The 16,992-nt window shown below is 42.2% G+C and overlaps 4 protein-coding genes across 7 annotated transcripts; 1 reads left to right on the top strand and 3 right to left on the bottom strand.

Moving 5' to 3' along the window:
- Window positions 1-135: 135 nt before the first annotated feature.
- LOC122397942 (putative tRNA (cytidine(32)/guanosine(34)-2'-O)-methyltransferase) lies at window positions 136-1,811 on the bottom strand. The gene is made up of 5 exons (XM_043397443.1): window positions 1,446-1,811; window positions 1,290-1,359; window positions 1,005-1,204; window positions 549-943; window positions 136-480 (listed from the first exon to the last, which is right to left on the bottom strand). Exons 1-5 carry the CDS (start codon window positions 1,564-1,566, stop codon window positions 136-138), a joined length of 1,131 nt encoding a protein of 376 aa, XP_043253378.1. The 5' UTR covers window positions 1,567-1,811.
- A 2,457-nt stretch (window positions 1,812-4,268) lies between these two features.
- LOC122397885 (battenin) lies at window positions 4,269-16,847 on the top strand. 4 transcript variants are annotated; one of them, XM_043397350.1, is made up of 9 exons: window positions 4,269-4,916; window positions 5,161-6,376; window positions 7,781-7,929; window positions 8,484-8,642; window positions 8,953-9,289; window positions 9,672-9,821; window positions 9,953-10,093; window positions 10,379-10,507; window positions 16,489-16,847. In XM_043397350.1, the coding sequence occupies exons 2-9, from the start codon at window positions 6,176-6,178 to the stop codon at window positions 16,711-16,713; spliced, it is 1,491 nt and encodes a 496-aa protein (XP_043253285.1). In that variant the 5' UTR covers window positions 4,269-4,916; window positions 5,161-6,175; the 3' UTR covers window positions 16,714-16,847. The 4 variants fall into 4 exon arrangements, with proteins under 4 accessions (XP_043253285.1, XP_043253284.1, XP_043253286.1 ...); XM_043397349.1 differs by having other exon boundaries at window positions 4,269-6,376; XM_043397351.1 differs by lacking the exon at window positions 16,489-16,847 and adding an exon at window positions 13,062-13,168 and having other exon boundaries at window positions 4,280-6,376.
- LOC122397889 (actin-like protein 6B) lies at window positions 11,436-12,722 on the bottom strand. Its single transcript, XM_043397355.1, has 2 exons — window positions 12,288-12,722; window positions 11,436-12,160 (listed from the first exon to the last, which is right to left on the bottom strand). The coding sequence occupies exons 1-2, from the start codon at window positions 12,352-12,354 to the stop codon at window positions 11,553-11,555; spliced, it is 675 nt and encodes a 224-aa protein (XP_043253290.1). The 5' UTR covers window positions 12,355-12,722; the 3' UTR covers window positions 11,436-11,552.
- LOC122397891 (actin-like protein 6B) lies at window positions 13,776-14,338 on the bottom strand. Its single transcript, XM_043397358.1, has 2 exons — window positions 14,252-14,338; window positions 13,776-14,164 (listed from the first exon to the last, which is right to left on the bottom strand). The coding sequence occupies exons 1-2, from the start codon at window positions 14,274-14,276 to the stop codon at window positions 13,776-13,778; spliced, it is 414 nt and encodes a 137-aa protein (XP_043253293.1). The 5' UTR covers window positions 14,277-14,338.
- Window positions 16,848-16,992: the final 145 nt, after the last annotated feature.

The following is a 16,992-nucleotide window of genomic DNA, read 5'->3' on the forward strand; positions in this document are numbered from 1 at the left end:
AGTGAAACATTTTCGGAGATTTAATACGAGGGGTAAAAAAAATTGGTTTTCGTATAGAATGTTAATTTCTTAGTATTTAAACGTTACGTTACAATACAATACAATACAATACAATACAATACAATACGTTGAGTTTTACATATTATTATGGTCTTCGTTATTGGGTAACACCGTGGGTACTGATTCAGCAAGTTCCGACATATCCTCGCCGTTACTTTTCTTCTTATTATTATTATTATTATTATTATTATTATTATTATTTGTATTCATTAATTTTCCGTCATTCGTTCTTTTACGCTTTCCTTTTGCTTGCTTCTTAAAATCAGAGATAGACATTGAGTTTAGATTGTCTATTACCACGCTAACATCTGATTTTCTGAAATCGGTGTCTCTGTTTCCTAGCAAAGACAATGCCTCCTCGTATGGTGGCGCGATTGGTATTTGCACCGGTGCTTGGTATTTATACTCCTTTCCGTCGTACTGTAAAAATTTCTAGCATAGAATTTGAGTTTGTTGGGGAAAAATTTTTGATGCAAATAACTACTTACGTCGAGAGGATAACAAGTGTCGGAATCAGGCTGATCGAGATCACCGCAGACAACAAAGGGAACAACAACTCTATTAATTCCTGCAAGATCGGTAAAATCGCATGATTTGTGCGTTAAGAGGGGATTCAACATATGAGGTTTGTAGCCTTCAGGCGGCGAGTAATCTTTACACACCACAAACGCTTCTATACTTGAATTTCGCGAACTACTAGGCTTTGTACAATAAACGTAAGGGAAAAATATGATTAATTGAGAATATAACAGCGAAACATCTTTTGCTCTAAATATTTTTGCCACAAACGTGCCACCTTTCCTAAGTATGTGAGTGGTGATGTTTAAAGCGGCTAATAACAGTTGCGATTGAATGTAAATATCCATATCGTGGAGCCCCGTTACTAAAAACAACCGATGCATTAACGTCGTCGACAAAGACAATGTATCGCAATTTATCCTTACCATCGGGTGCACCGTCGCAAACTACCAAATCAGCCTGCTCGTTGTTGAAATGAGCAATAATTTGCTCCGCTGTATTAGTGTTGGTAATATCCCCTTGAATTTGTATAACTCCTTCTAACGGTGCCATAGCTTGCAAATCAACAGCAACTATTTTTGGAGGTTTAGCGTTTTCACTCTTTGAAACCTTTTTATAGTTTTCACTGGAAATATTTGGACAAATTAAAATGTCTGGTGGATCTATCGTGTATGATATTTAGTAGAAATTTGCAAATTAAGAATATGTACTTTAACCTGCGTGACAAAACCTGACTCCAGCTACCAGGTGCTGCGCATAGATCTACTGCTTTGTTTACCCCTATTGTAAAAGGAACAAAACATTGTAATTGGACTTGTTACTATAAGTTGTTGTTGTTGTTGTTGTTGTTGTTTCTATGTACATACCGTCAAAGATACGACATTCATCGTCTATTTGAAGCAATTTAAATGCACTCCTTGCCCTCCAACCTTCTTCTTTCGCTCGACGATAATATATATCTCGTTTATCCTTTGATGTTTTCCCCATGGTTAATTAAACAACAATATAACAAATACAGTTTGCTTATATCATATATAGGTTAGGGGAATAGAAATTGGAAAACTGTAAAAGATCAAATTTGTTGTTCATTAATTAAATGATACACATGCCGTTTTCGGAACAAACATACGCATATTTTTGGTAAACTAAAGATTCGATTGATTTCATAGAAGAAAATACATAGCTATCCCGAAAGAGACATTTCACCGCAGGCTCGTATACATACATACATACGTACGTACGTACGTATGTATGTATATGTACCTCGTCCGTGTACGTAATGCCCTGAGCCACCGATTAATAAATCGTACTTACCTCTTGCCACATTTATACGATTCAACTGTTTACGAATATAATAGAATGTCCAAATATTCACAATTGTGTACTTATTTATGTGAGCTTGTTATGCGATTTAGGTATATGTATGTACATATGTATACATATACTAAATGTTTGTTTGGTGTTAAAAAATGTATTTTCCATTTCGAACATAATTAATCGAAGGTAATGATTTCATTGATCGCTCGTCAATTCAAGGCTTGTTTTTTTTTTTATAGGAAATCATGATGTGGGATATCCCGCTTGTACTAAGAAATCTTGTATAGGTAGTACATACGATGCACGTTAGTATTGTATGTATGTATGTATGTATGTATGCATGCATGCATGCGTACACTCGACGAAACGTTTCTCGGTCTAATAACACTCAGATGCATGTATTATATCTAGATTGTGTGTGTTTAAGATAGATAGCGTGTTGTGCTGTGCATGCGACGGTATTGTTTGTACAATGCAAAAGCATCGTTGCAACTGCAGAAATAATATTTTCGTAACGAGTGTGTAGGGTCGTTTTTCAGTCGGCGATCTTTTTCAGAATACGACCGTGATGCAACGACGCGACGTTTGTTACATTTAATAACAACGCATCCCGCCGACGCGTGTTTTCCAACTTTATCATCAAGTTATGAAGACCTTTGGTATTTAGCGCACGCGATAACTTGACAACTACAACGACAGATATGTAAATAATTCCACTAGAAGAAACCGCTTTTTTTTATCGGTTTTCCTTATCGCGTTAATCATCTCCGTCGCCTTTCTTAATCCCATCCCAGAACCTGAGCTCTATTATCCTAACTTGAATTAGATCGATGCACGTAAAATGTTTCTCTTTCTGGCGAACTTGGAAGGATAATATAACTAGAATCCATGAATCGAATAGAAAGTACATATGTATACGTATACCAGCCGATCATGTCGGATAAACGGTTCACTTTTCTATACACTCGGAGCTAAGACAAGGATTCATTTCTAAAACCATGTTCGAATCGATCGATTTCCTTGATCCGTGTATCAACGGCAGTCTTCCATCGTTTCTTATCAGAGAGAATATTATTTTTCCAACAAGTTTCCAACAACAAGTTTGTTATTATAACAAAAGAGAGGAAGAAATCGTTTCGGGTTTTCCGAAACCAGAGTTCCAATAAATGTACGAAATATTGTTATGCGCGATGCAAGGAAGGTCTTTCGACAACCATGACACTGTTTTCTCTAGGAAGCATGCTGTTCTGAATTAATATCGTTTGACATTGTTCCGACCAATAAAGACGAACTGTAGGAAACTTAATTGCAACGACCTTCCCTAACGGCGAAGAGAACCTCGATGGTAGATTCTTTCTTCCATTCCCAGGCGGGTTAGGTTTGACGATTAATGGCCAGTGAACAGTTAAAAGATCTGAAATCTAGTTAAGAGATATGGTGTACGTATACTATGTTTCCATGCGCGTACCTAAATTGCTCGTGGATAAATTGTAACGATAGCGCTGTTAAGCTGTTTAGTGGCAGGTCGGTGTGTTTTGTCTTACTTACGTAGTTGCACGTGACTCACAATCAGAATAGGTAGGTACATATGTATGTATGTATGTATTCGGGTTTCTTTGGTTAAAACAGTTGGTTGTGATAGATATAATTAATAATAGGATAAAATTGTCTACCGTGGCCACGATATTCGAGCTTTGTTCGTCGCGAAAAGCTCTCGCGTAGGAAAATATGCATTGCACGTGTTCAGTACGGTAATTGACCGCCTTGCCGCGAAACAGAATTAAGAAAGATTACCGGTGTCGTCTCGACGCATTTCCTGCACTCTTGAGCAATCCGATACGCTGACGAGCAGACACGGAGATCTGTTCTGGAACGAATTTCAGTCCAAGGCCAGGTTGTACGAAGGCATTCTTGAAATCAACACCATAATCGACGATTCGTACCGAGAAACCTGGTGTTGCTCTGCCGCCGACTTCCGTTTACATGTACATGTACGCGCAAGCAACATTTTCTCCGAAACGGACATTCTACAAATCTATACGTATATGTATACGTAGAATTTTTTCGACTATTCGTTATTAAAGTAGTAGCAAACCCTCACTATTATTCGAAATTACAAAACGCGAGAAGTCTAAACGCTGGTTTTGTACAATTGCTGCGAGCACAAAGTAATTTCTGGTAAGGGGTGGAGGGTGGAGGGTGGAGGGTGGAGGTTGAAGGGCAGGGAGAAAAATCGGTCGACTCGAGTGTCAAGAGCGTCGAATTATCAAATTGTCGAGTTTAATCGAACGAAGAAAGGTTTTTATGTCGGAACGAACGAGCAGAATACACTAAAAGCTTGACCGACTAGGCGACTACCGAGTTCGCGGCGAGTCGAACCGAAGCGAATCGGTCGTAGTCGCGTTCCGCGCTCGCGACGCTCCTCTATAACTGGCTGATTTTCCCTGGAGCTTATTTATTTCGAATCTGAAACTCGCCGCGGTTAACACGCGCGGTTACCTACGATCGCGGCTGCGAGTCGGTCGATCGATTTTCTCTTTATTCTGGGATACCGTCGATAGCGGACAGCACGCGTACACTATACGTAGAAAAAGAAAAATAAAGTTGCCAAGACGAAGACGAAGACAAAGAGAAAACGAAACGAGGAAACGAAAATAAAAAAAATAACTAAAGTGTTCGCTCATTGCCGATCAAAGTGACTTTGTATTCAGTTTTACAGCGTTACGATTCGTCGGTGCATCAAATTTTGTTTATCCACGAATTACTATTATCGTGAACGTTCCCGTTACCGATTTATTTCTCTTTAAGACACTTTAGTGTTGGTATTGCTCATTGTTATTGTACTTTCGAGTTGCGACACTTCGGGTTTCTCGTTCTCGTTACTGTTGCTGTTGCTGTTGCTGTTGCTGTTGCTGTTGCTGTTGCTGTTGCTGCGATCCGTGACTTTGATAACGATAACGATATTTATTCTGTCGTGAAAGATTAAGCGGGATCTGTTCGCTCGACGACATCGTAGGTAGGTAAGTGTTTCTGAAAGAAATGAACGCAAAAGAACGCGTTTGCGTCGGCAGCTGTTGTTCAAGAATCGCGGTTGACGCGTACAATTGACGGAGTCGACGTCAAAGTCAACATAGAAAGCGAGCGACTCGGGTGTAAAATGAAAAATTCAGCTGCCGATGGTGCACGTGGCGGAACTGTTTAACGAAATGACAATTGTTCGTGTCTTTTTACCATTTGTTCCATGCCGTATCCACGATTAACCAGAGAATCGGACTTTCCATCACGTGTTTGCTTTCCTGCAAACGCGGGCCAATTTCCGAACAAAAACCGAACCTACGACGAGCCACGCATACAAGTCGATGCGACGAAAAACGAATCAACGAATCAACGAATCAAGGAAAAAAGAGTTTACTTTGGTCAAGTTGAATCTTCTGGTCGACGATCGCTCGGCTAGGAAACAGCTGCTGTCTCGAAGAGCGGCAAAGAAATTTCTGGAAGCTTGTAAGCCGACTGTATATCGTTTTCGATAAAAGAGAGAACTCGATAGGACACATGTAGTATCGCCGTCCAGCCGGACGAAGGCATTATCCGCGTTGTTTGCACAGCTCGTGGCTCGAGCCGACCCCACATTTTTCAACGAATTTTCTCTTGCAGAAACCTTGAAACGAATTTCTGTGAACGCCTGTGAAGAATTTCCCATTCCTTCATCTTTTTTTCGATCAAACTCGAGGGACTTGATTTTAATTTTGAACTTGATCAAAGAAGAACACGTGTTTATCGTGTTTAGAGGAAATGATTACTTGATTGGAAAGTAACTGAAAAAGTCTGATGCTTGAACCGCAAAACGTTCGAACGATAAAATATCGTAATATATCGGAGATGCGATTCCTCACGCAACTTTTCTCAACGTTCGTAACATCGAGCTGCTGTCGTTCCTCTCTGTTCTAAGGATCCGATTAAAAAGGAGACGTGCGTGCGCCCGCGCGTTTTAGTCGTGTGTGCCTGGTGTTTGGAAAAGAGGGAAACGTAGAGGGGAGCGGGGGAGCAATAAAGACGATCGCGGCAAAATTGTTGAAAAGGATTGCGTGCGACGTTTAGGTTAGGGCCGTTCGGAAAAGAGGAGGGTAGAAGAAGAGGATCTAGGGAAACACGCGAAGCCGTTTGAAAAGCGGTCGGTAGCTGGTGAAAGGATAAACGAGTGGAACGGAGATAAGGAAGAAAATAGACGACGCGTTCGGAAACAACCGGACCAAAACAGAGAAAAATAGAAGAAAAAAAGATGACAAAGTGCAAATCCTTGTCCGTCGTCCCTGAACGTTGTGCCAACAACGTTGCGTTCGACGAAGAATCGATGTCCGTCCGATCGCGATGTCGAAATCTGGCCGCCTTTTGGATACTTGGTCTCTGCAATAATTATGGATACGTGGTGATGCTTAGCGCCGCGCACGATATCCTTGAGAGCAAGTTTGGTAAAACGGCGGTGAGTACAAGTTGGAGCAGTTTTCGTCGCCAGTGAGCAGAAAAGTTCGCCAGAATGGAGAAACGGAACGGTTCCGTTCGGTTCGTTCGATTCTCTTTCGTACAATATTCGATGGTGTTTTACAATTTAAATTTAAACAATGATCCGGCGTTCTCTATCGATAGAGTAGGTGCGTAGACAAAGCGCATCTAATTACGAGATAAATTACGCGATTATGTAGTTGGTCGATCGTAATCATCGGTAATCGTATTTGGGTATCGTTACGTTATCACGTTTATCGACGTGTGTCGTCGATCTGCACGGTAAGATGAATCACCGACTCGTTTTACGGAACGAATGATCAGAAGATTCTTGTAGTTATTCGAGGATGCTCAAATTGCCGGCGAGTTATGCGCGGTTCAATGAAAACCGTTGGTAAAGGCCGCGTATCGATAAACTATCGTAGTCGGAATCGTTGCTCTTGTTGGTGTCGCTTTTGTTGAACGGTAGATAAGAATTTGCCCTGGATCTTTGCTCTAGAGCTTTGCAAACAACGAACCAACCATCTTTTCGTAAATATCTAAATATGTAGCTTGTTGACCTACAACGGGGCTATTGTATCTATTTATCCTATTACCTATACATATAATATTAGTGCGATTAATCGTAGGTTTCTCTTCGCGACGAACACTTTGTGAGTAATTTTTTAATTAATTGTATTTTTCAAATAATCTAAAATATGTACGTACATATAGCAATCGGGACGCGTAGTGTACCTACCATTCTGTAAAAGTAAATTAAAAACCGGAAAACCGGAAAAGTTGTAATCGTTCGATGGTAGGTTTATCTTGGCTAGATTATGCACGTTTTGCTCGAATGTTTAAAGCATTTTGTATTGTCTCGATAATGAAAATTATCCGTTTAACGACGCGTGCCCTGTCTCGCAATCTTTGTTCGTGATTCAAAAGACGGAGCGAGCAATTAAACTCAATTACGGCTTCGAAGTAGATCGGACGTGTAGGAATTTTTGTTATGTCATCGGGAAATCTATGCGCGCGAATTCCCATTGTATAATAGGATCGACCGGGCCGTGCCACACGCCCGCTACACCTCTTTCTCTTCCTTCCTTCGAGGTCTTTTGTCCCCCCTTGCCGCAACCGAGCGCAACGCGAACCAGTTACGTAACCGGCTAACAGCAACGGAAATTAATATTCTGCACGTTCAAGGTGGTAACGTCCGTGAAAAGAGATACGGTGCTGATAACTTCCGACTTGGAACCGAATTACAGGAACATAATAATAAGAAATCGGTGGTGATTTTCCCGCTTACATATCTATGTACATACATACTATATGTATACTGTGATCATGGATCGCTCGTTTTAATAGCTTATTCTCTCTTCTTTTCCGCGTTTCTTCTATCAAGGACTCGAACGGACCGCTGACGAATGCTACTGCGAACACCACCGGAATTCGATCCTGCAACACGCTCTCTACGGGCACCATACTACTGGCGGACATTCTGCCATCGCTAGTCGTCAAGATCGTAACACCTTTCTTACCGTTTTACGTAAAGTGAGTATCATTATATGTACTATGTATTATTTGCTTTTTCTATATTGTTTCATTGATCGTGGCATACGCGTAAATATTTACCAAAGCAAGCGAGTACAATGAGAGTAATGAATAATGCAGGCTGCTCGGCAGTAGTACTTACCTGGCACATCATTTTTATAAAAACAACATTTCGAATCAACACACCGTCAGTTCGAATGATTGAATTTTTAACGTCCGGTATCGAAATTTTGATAATTTTCTTTGCCTTTTCGTGGCCTTGTAAATAGTAAATACAATACGAGCGAGGCGACGCGACGCGACGCGACGCGACGCGACGGAACATGTCGAAACATTAGTTATCGCTCAAACTTTGTATGTATTATATCTGTGACGCGAATACGCGTAGCATTTCGATAGCATTAGTTGGACGAGCATGGCAGACCGTTTTGACGTACATACGAGTTTCTATGGCGTTTTACCCGGCGATTATCCGGAGTCGTGTCCCTCCATGGACACGCCGCTATTATCCCACGTATGAAACGCTAATCGATTAATGGAATCGTTAATTACAGTGCTCGACTGGCTACCTGTGTGTTATTTTCCGCTGCAGGATTCCTTGTGGTGTCGTTAAGCACTACCGAATGGCTCGCCATTCTGGGTGTTGTTCTAACGTCACTCTCTTCCGGTCTGGGAGAAGTTACGTTGCTGAGTTATAGTCATCAGTATCCCAAGTAAGCTATCGTTATTTCTTATCGCTTAATCTTTCATCGGATTTCTATTTCTTTTTTATTTTCTTTTTTCCGAGCGTTTTACTCGTAATATTCGGGATTAATAAACGTATTTATTTTGACTTACCAGCTGATAATAACCAATCTAGGTACATACAATGGAAAAGTATAAAGGAGAAAATAAAGAACAGTAGTAATTTTGTTCGTATTGGACTTATACTTTTGCAATTACGCGTACGTTTCATTTCCCCGAAACTTGTTGAAAATTATTTTTCTTTCGCACGACAATTAAATCCTATTGATTGATTCGCAGACAGGTAATTGCAACATGGTCTTCCGGTACAGGAGGTGCCGGAATAATTGGCGCGTTGTCCTATGCCGCCCTCACCATGTGGTTGAGCAACGAAGACACATTATTAGTTATGTTAATCGTACCGGCCATACAAGGGGTCGTTTTCTGGTTGGTTCTGGTCCATCCACCGCAGTCCAGTATACCAATCACTAAGAACGGTATCGACAGTCAGGAGCAAATCATCGAGGCTCCAAGAAAGAGCTTCAAAGAAAAGATTAATCTGGTACCGGGGTTACTGAAGTATATGATTCCACTTGGACTCGTCTATCTCTTCGAGTATTTCATTAACCAAGGATTGGTAATACCTATTCTTTCATTTGTTCGCATTTAAACATCGATCGATTAATTCGTTACTGCTTGTTAGTTTATTTCCCGATGATCAAACGTTTCGTTTCGTTTACATACGTGTCTAGCCGTTTCGATGCAAACCCATTTGTAAGAATATTTCGCCGGACGATTGTCCGACACGTAAATCACGACACGTAAATCACGACACGTAAATCACGACACGTAAATCACGACACGTAAATCACCACACGTAAATCACGACGCGTTTTTTTTTTAAATCGTTTCCTCTATTAAGCTGCACGTTCATCGTACATTGTACATTGTCGAGCTTCGATCTGGCACTTGATACATTATCGGAAATACATGTAAATACGTGTAAAACTAATTTTCAGTACGAGCTAATCGAATTCGATGGTATTTGGTTGACGCATGCCGAACAGTACCGTTGGCTTCAAGTGGATTATCAGATAGGAGTATTCGTCTCAAGATCGTCCGTAAATTTCGTCACGATTAACAAAATTTGGATCATGGCCGTGTTGCAGGTAACGATGTGTATTATAGGAGGTGTCGATGCAAATGCATGGTGTTACGATCGCGATCGCGTTTTCCCGCGGTCATACCCGAGATCATCCTGTCTATGGTATAACGAGGTCGTTTCATCTTTGTGTTACAGTTCGTCAACGTGATCGTTCTGTTATTCGAGACCCTGTACTATTATATGCCAACTATTTGGCTAGTATTCGTCTTTGTCCTGTGGGAAGGACTCCTTGGCGGTGGAGCGTACGTCAACACGTTTTATCGGATGTCGACCGAGGTAATGTGACAGAACCGAACAGCCTCTATTATATGTAGAATAGATAACTAAACAGATCGATCTTTCTATCTATTATACATACTACTTACGTGTTTAATCTTATTCGATCTTGGATATCACACGGATATCACCTAGTATTTTTTTTAGCTCAGGGTCAGGATAAAAGTATCATTTGACAAATTTATTAACCAACACTCTATACGGATCACAGACTAAATGACATTTTCGAATCGTGTATCTACGTTTGAAATCTTTCTGGTTCGTAACCGTTTCTCTTTTTAACAGATACCAAGAGCGGATCGGAAAATCTCGTTGGGAATTGCCACGATGGCTGATTCTATTGGGATCGCGATGGCGGGATGGTTATCGATGCCGGTTCACAATGCGATTTGCAAACTACCACAACCGAGTCGAGTAGGTAGCTAGTTGATCTTTAGAAAAGAAATAGTATTTAACGATAGTCACGCGATCAAGCATCATCTCACATGGTCCCTGGTAAAAGCGTGCGCGATATTAGTAATTGAATTTTCTTCGATGTGCCCTTCCGGGCACGGTAATGCTGTTGTTTACCGAGCATAACGTCGCTCGGACAGAGAGAGAGAGAGACGATTTATCCGATGATCCTTGAGAAATCAAGAAAGATCGTAAAATAGTTGTCTTTTCGGTCGATGGAGTTCTCTCGTCCGTGCATCGTTCGATTTTCTAGTCGATGGAGTTCCGGCTGGACTTTTCAAGTTCGATCGTTCCAACATTTATTTATTAGAAATTATCATCAAAAGACCAAGAACGGGATACAAAGCGAACGCGAATGTAAGCAGACAACGAACGAAAGGTACCTCGATCGATTAAAAACTGTGTTTCTGTTCATTGTTTTGTGTGTGTGTGTGTGTGTGTGTGTTTTTTTTTCTTTTTTTTTCCTTTCATTCAAAGTGTATACCGAGGATGTATTTAGAACCGACAGTTGTTGTTCTATAATAGAATCAAAGTACAGAACTCGTTCGATTATTCAAATTCCATTCAAATTCCATATCCACGAATTGGCCCGTTAGAATTTAGCCGATTGAACGAATACTCCCTTTTTCGGCCCCCACCTCTACATACACGTAATAGTAGCAAGTTGTCACGTTTCTAAAAATTGTTTAATCGATATATCAGTTGCTTGTCACAGTCCCGGCGCGTCATAACTCGACGCGCGAGAGATCATCGCACTGTCCTTCGGTGCAACAAAGAAACGTTAGAAAACTGTTGCTGTTAGACACTTTGTGAAAATAACTATGATTAATTTTGATTGATTTGGATCAGGATCGCGCGATTAGGTCACGCGCATCGTTCTAGTATCAGCTTCCCTGACTCCTCGTACTCTTGCCGCGATAGCCACATCTGCTGAAAGGATCCAAGAGAGCTAAGAATCGATCCTCCGATCCAAGCGCCGTAGCGACGCTCGCTCGAGCTATTCGCGCTAATTATTTTCAGTCTCATGCTCTGTGAAATAGGAGGTATCATTAGTATCGAAACCAGACGAGGGAAATAAAATAAAAGGTAAAATACTCACTGGAGGAGTTTTGCTGGCTAAATCTCGATTCAGTCTTTCGCTGAAACCTTGTAGGCAGGAATTGCCACCGGTGACCACGACGCTTCCGTATAAGCTCTGAAGCAACAATGCGTTTCGAAAGGTCCGATCGAAGGTGGATCGTTTATCGCGTGATCGAGAATCGAAGATACTCACAGGTCTGATATCCATATCGCACATACCCACGCTCGTCGTGACCAACGGTCCAACGCCGAGGATGCTGGCGCCGACACCTTTCACGTTACTAGGGTCGAACAACGCTTCGGGTATCATCAGTCTGATGGACCCTAAATCGTCGTTGTATCCGGTCGGGAATTCGTACCGTTTCATCGGTAACGCGTTCGCCATGTCCTCGTCGTACGGACTGTCCGATACTTGAAGGCAGTTGATTTGAAAGTCTTGCAACAGCTCTCGGACCATGTAATTTAACCAGGAAGACGACGGTTGAGGGCCGCCTCTTCTTATCCAACGCGGTGCTTCCCTCTCCCGGACTATGTCTGTGTAATCGATCAAATGTAGCTATGTTTATTTTTCTAAGATGAAACGGTATCCGTGAGTGTACTGACGGTGGAAGTAAGTATGTATATGCAAGTACTGTCGAAATTAAACGAAATACATACGTACGATGAAATACTCGTAAAGACAAGAAACTTTCCCGTATCGTTTTAGCCGTGGCAGCGCGCGAATTCATAAAACTGAATTTGTTAAACTGTTAATACGTCGATCGACGTATAGAATCGAGCGAGATCGGATGATCGATCGGATGATCGATCGGATGATCGATCGGTGGTGCGATCGGAGAGAATGCGATTCCAGATCTGAAAATACATAAATCGAATTCGTAAGCGTTGCGGAGCACAGTGTTTTCTCGATCTCTACGTAGAGATCGAGAGCGCGTGAACACGGTTTTGTTGAAACTCGGACCCGCTGGTGGTGAACGTTGAGAAACCGATTTGCCTCGAAAGCAAAAGTTAGCGAAAGTTGTCGAAAGTATGGGGAAAAAGTGTTATTCCACGTTCTCGAATTATTTTCGGACGAGGAATCACATCCATTTCACAAAGGACACCTATTTGCCTCGTAAAGCGGTTATCGTTGAAAACCAGATTTGCCTTTGCTGGCGACCAGACACGCGGGCATCAGTTCGATCTCCTTCTCCTCGAAGAACTGTCTGCATTGCATGGTGACAAAGTCACCGCCCAGCGGACTTTTCACGATTCCCTGAGTGATTACGTAACCATCGTGTACAGGCACCGCGCTTGTGTGTGTCGCACCGCTGTCCACGACCATGGCCGTCGATCTGCCGTTCGCGTACGCCGCCAGAACTGCATTCTTGCAAATGTACATGGCCGGGACATTGAACTTTTCAAACATAAGTTCCAACAGCTTCTCCCGTTTCAGCCTAGTGTTCCAAGGGCATTCGGTCATCAGAATCGGATGATGTTCCGGAAGAGCGTGCAGCCGTTGCTTGTAGGTGTACTCTGTTAGGCGTTCGAACATGTCCCAACCTTCGATCATGCCATCCTGCATTACGCTAATCAAATCCATATCTAAGGAAAATTGAATAATCGAATTAGACGAATACCCCGACGAGTTACCGATCGAAACGAACATTGCATATTGCGCGCCCATTTTAACGAAACATTACCTACTTACATACATATGTACCTACATCCTAACTATCTCTGTAGGTAGATAGAGAACGATGGACCGGCGTAAAATCTAATCTAGCCGTCTTACCAAGATATCTTTCGTTAAAATCGTGCACACACATCGAATGCGTGATAACATTGTTATGAAAAAAGTTTTATCTTTACTCATGTTCCAAGTGAAACGATACGGAACAACCGGTCGTTTTTAAAATCGATTTAGTAAATCGTTAATTTTTTAAATGTCCCCGATGTTTCTTATCATGTACGAGATATTATTAAATGCATACGGTTTTTTTTTTACTCGAACGAGATTTAAACAACTACAATAGAGATTTCGGATTTTTGAAACATTATTTCGAAAATGTCGTTAATTGAAGCGTGAAACACGGTTTCTTTTATTCTTTACCGTGGTAAAATTCATTAGGATACGTACATGTTTAACCGTTGAAACGTTATGCAGTTATTATAAAGAGTAGTTTCGTCTTGTTCGACCCGCGGTCTGTACACTTGGGGGAAAATTTACGACGGATCGGATAGATTTTACATGTTGCTCGTAGGATCGTAGGTCTTTTTGCCCGAGGTAAAGGAAGGAACCGGCGAACATGTGACAATTAGCATATAACTTTGTATCTATTACGATCAGAGAGTCAGGCGTACCCTTCTTTCGCACTTGAATGGCCGTGACGTCGATGTTGTAGTGTTTCCTGACGGTTTGAGTACCGTCCGGCGTTTCGATAGTGTCCTCCCATATCCCGAGGGTGGTCGGAATTTCGGCCTTTGGGGTATCTTCACCGCCATAACCAACGCGAAGACTCTGATGTCCAACGTCGAAAATGATAGCACCGACCTCGTCTGCGGGAAAGTCGTAACGCTTAACAGTGTCCTCGACCGGTTAACCACGTTTTTTATCGTGAAAAATGCGGACCGCGTAGCACATACCTCCACCGTAAACACCACCGCTCATAGTATCTGATAGAAACGGTCGTTCCGCGCATGCTCGGCAACCCTCTTCGACCTCACCGGTCCACACACCCCTTCCTTCCTTCCTTCCTTCCTTCCTTCCTTCCTTCTTTCTTCTCTCGAAACTGCGAGCCTCCTATCCGCGTGTCCTATCCGCGTTGCTCCTTTTCCATAAAAGAATCGACATCGACATCGACATCGACGATCGAGAGAAAGAGAAAACGCGATCGATCAACGGCATGTTTGCGATAGGACTATGTATTCAACGACGCTGCTAGAGCTTTTCGCCTGTCATACGTTCTACGACTTACGTGCATAAAGATAGACGTATGTAAGTACACGTGTACGTTTCTTGCTGTTTACTTTATTTTGTTGGTTGTCAGTGAGAGAGAGAGAGAGAGAGAGAGAGAGAGAGAGAGGGGGAGAGGGTGGGAGGGACGATCAGGATAATGACGAGACGATAGGTTCCAATGATGGAATTAGTCTTGTATATTTTACAAAGTAAATAGAATATAAACAATCTAAAGTCGTCTAAAACACAATAGTACGAGTTTCGTGGTAAATTATATTTTCATATATTATAAAGTATACGATTTGTCAACAGATCCATATCTCTTCTTGTGTCTCCCGTGGTGTCGAATGATAGACCCGGGTTTCGACGTAACGAGAACACGACACTTAAAAATCATCGTCGCATTGCTGAACGAACAAACGAACGGTCGATCGGCGACAAACACTGAACTGATTCGATGGCAACGGATGTGTATAGACTCGCTGGGATTTTCTTACTTTTTCTTTCAACGATAGTCGAACAATTCAACAGCACTGATCGGTCCGTCGATCGTTAATCGACGCGCGGTTTCGAGGACGCGGTAAAATGATTTCTTTTCCTTTTCGTATTCCGCGTTCACGGTTGTTTGGCCGAGGTACAAGTAAGTACGTACAGTTAGCATGGTAGTATAGACACCTTACAGACAATATTCTTTTTTATAAATTATTTCTTTTCAACGGTAAGTTGAAGCTATACGTTTCGTTACTAAACGCTTCAGTCTCTTGTTATTAAAACGACACCGGCGACAAGGACGAGAGATAATCATTTTCTTGTTCTTTTCTTCGTGTCCCCTATATCTTCGTACTTTTTTACTTTATACACGTATAACACACTTCTCGTGAAAACAAGATTACGATCGCATCCATATTTCCTTGGAGAGGACGCGACGCGACGCGACGCAACGCGACGCAACGCGACGATCACGTTGGTCGCATCGACTCGTGCCGTGCGAGTAATCGTTTACGCATGGAATTGATAAAACGAGTTGATAAACGATCCATGGAATTGAAAGACCAAGTAAACACGTAACAAATCGCGTATTGCTCGCTGAGATATGCATTCGATACAATGAAATCGTTTACCGTGATCTTACTGCAATCTAATCTTAACGATAGGACAATTTGCGTTAATCGACGTATTAAACAAACGATTCGAGTCTTGGTTACAAGTAATTATAACAGGAGTCTCGTTTAGCGGAACGTTGCTTTCTCGTCTCATCTATTGTTTACACTGAAATATTTCGCGTGAAACGGACACGGAGGATATAAAATGTTGTTTGAATAACCAGCAAAAGAATGCTGTTTCTTCGAGTGGGACGAGTAAAATTTCTTATACGATAATTGTTGCCTTTAGCGGAACGGAACGGCAATCGATATACATATTCGTTCGATAAATATCTCTCGAACGTATTCGAGGACGCTAATCCCGATCGAGTCATTGCCTCGCCTCGCCTCGCCTCGCCTCGCCTCGCCTCGATCGAGGGACAGCACGATTCGCTCCGAGTCCCTTGAACGAAAAAATATATGTATATCGTGTATGTATATGTATATGTATATGTATGTATACCGAAAGCGAACGGTGGTGTCGCGTGGTCGCGGGTTCGCGGAAATTCGAACGAACTGGCAGTTGAAAGAACACATCGAGTCGAATCAGTAGGTGCGTTTTTTCTAGGACAACGGTCGTTGACACTTTCCCCCTCAACGTAGGCCAGAAACACGAACACAGTGGGAACAAAGTACCTACCTACATTATTCGGTGACCGTATTGTTGGCTAGTGTAATTAACGAAAGACGGACCACGGCTTGTTCCATTTTATTTTTCTTTGCTTATCATCTTTCCTTTCTTTCTTTACTCTCTTTTCCTTTTTTTTTTATTTCTTTTTTAGCTATTTCACAACGACACGGTTGGAACGGGGTTTTGTTCGTTTCGTAGTTTCGCGCAACATCGTGTGGAGGAGGGGTTCATCGTAGGCTCTAGGCATTTATTTACACCGCGATTACAAAGTCACGGACATTTCGTTGGCTACTGTGGCCGCGATCGAGATCGCACTCGGCCTCGCTTAGCTCAAACGCGTCGGAGAACCCCGTGGGTGGGTCCAGCTTGGGGATGAACAGGTTTCCTGATCCGTCACGCTCCTGGTCCCGATTGGAACAGGAATTGCTCGACTGGTGCTTGGGATTGCCAAGCCCGGAGATTGGGCCGAAGTTGGAACGGGTCTCCTCGCTGGTATGACGCGCCAACTGTAACATCCTGTTCGGGCACACGACATCGATTATTCTTCTTTGTTATTCATTTAACGCGTACAAGTATCAGCCGTCTGGTGAATTTTAACTAGTAAGTACTTGACCGACCACGGCTGGCTAACCTCTAACGAAATGGCAACGATAAC

The sequence above is a fragment of the Colletes gigas genome, unplaced genomic scaffold (assembly GCF_013123115.1).
Source record: "Colletes gigas isolate AHSC1104 unplaced genomic scaffold, ASM1312311v1 Colletes_gigas_Sc00010, whole genome shotgun sequence".
NCBI lineage: Eukaryota > Metazoa > Arthropoda > Insecta > Hymenoptera > Colletidae > Colletes > Colletes gigas.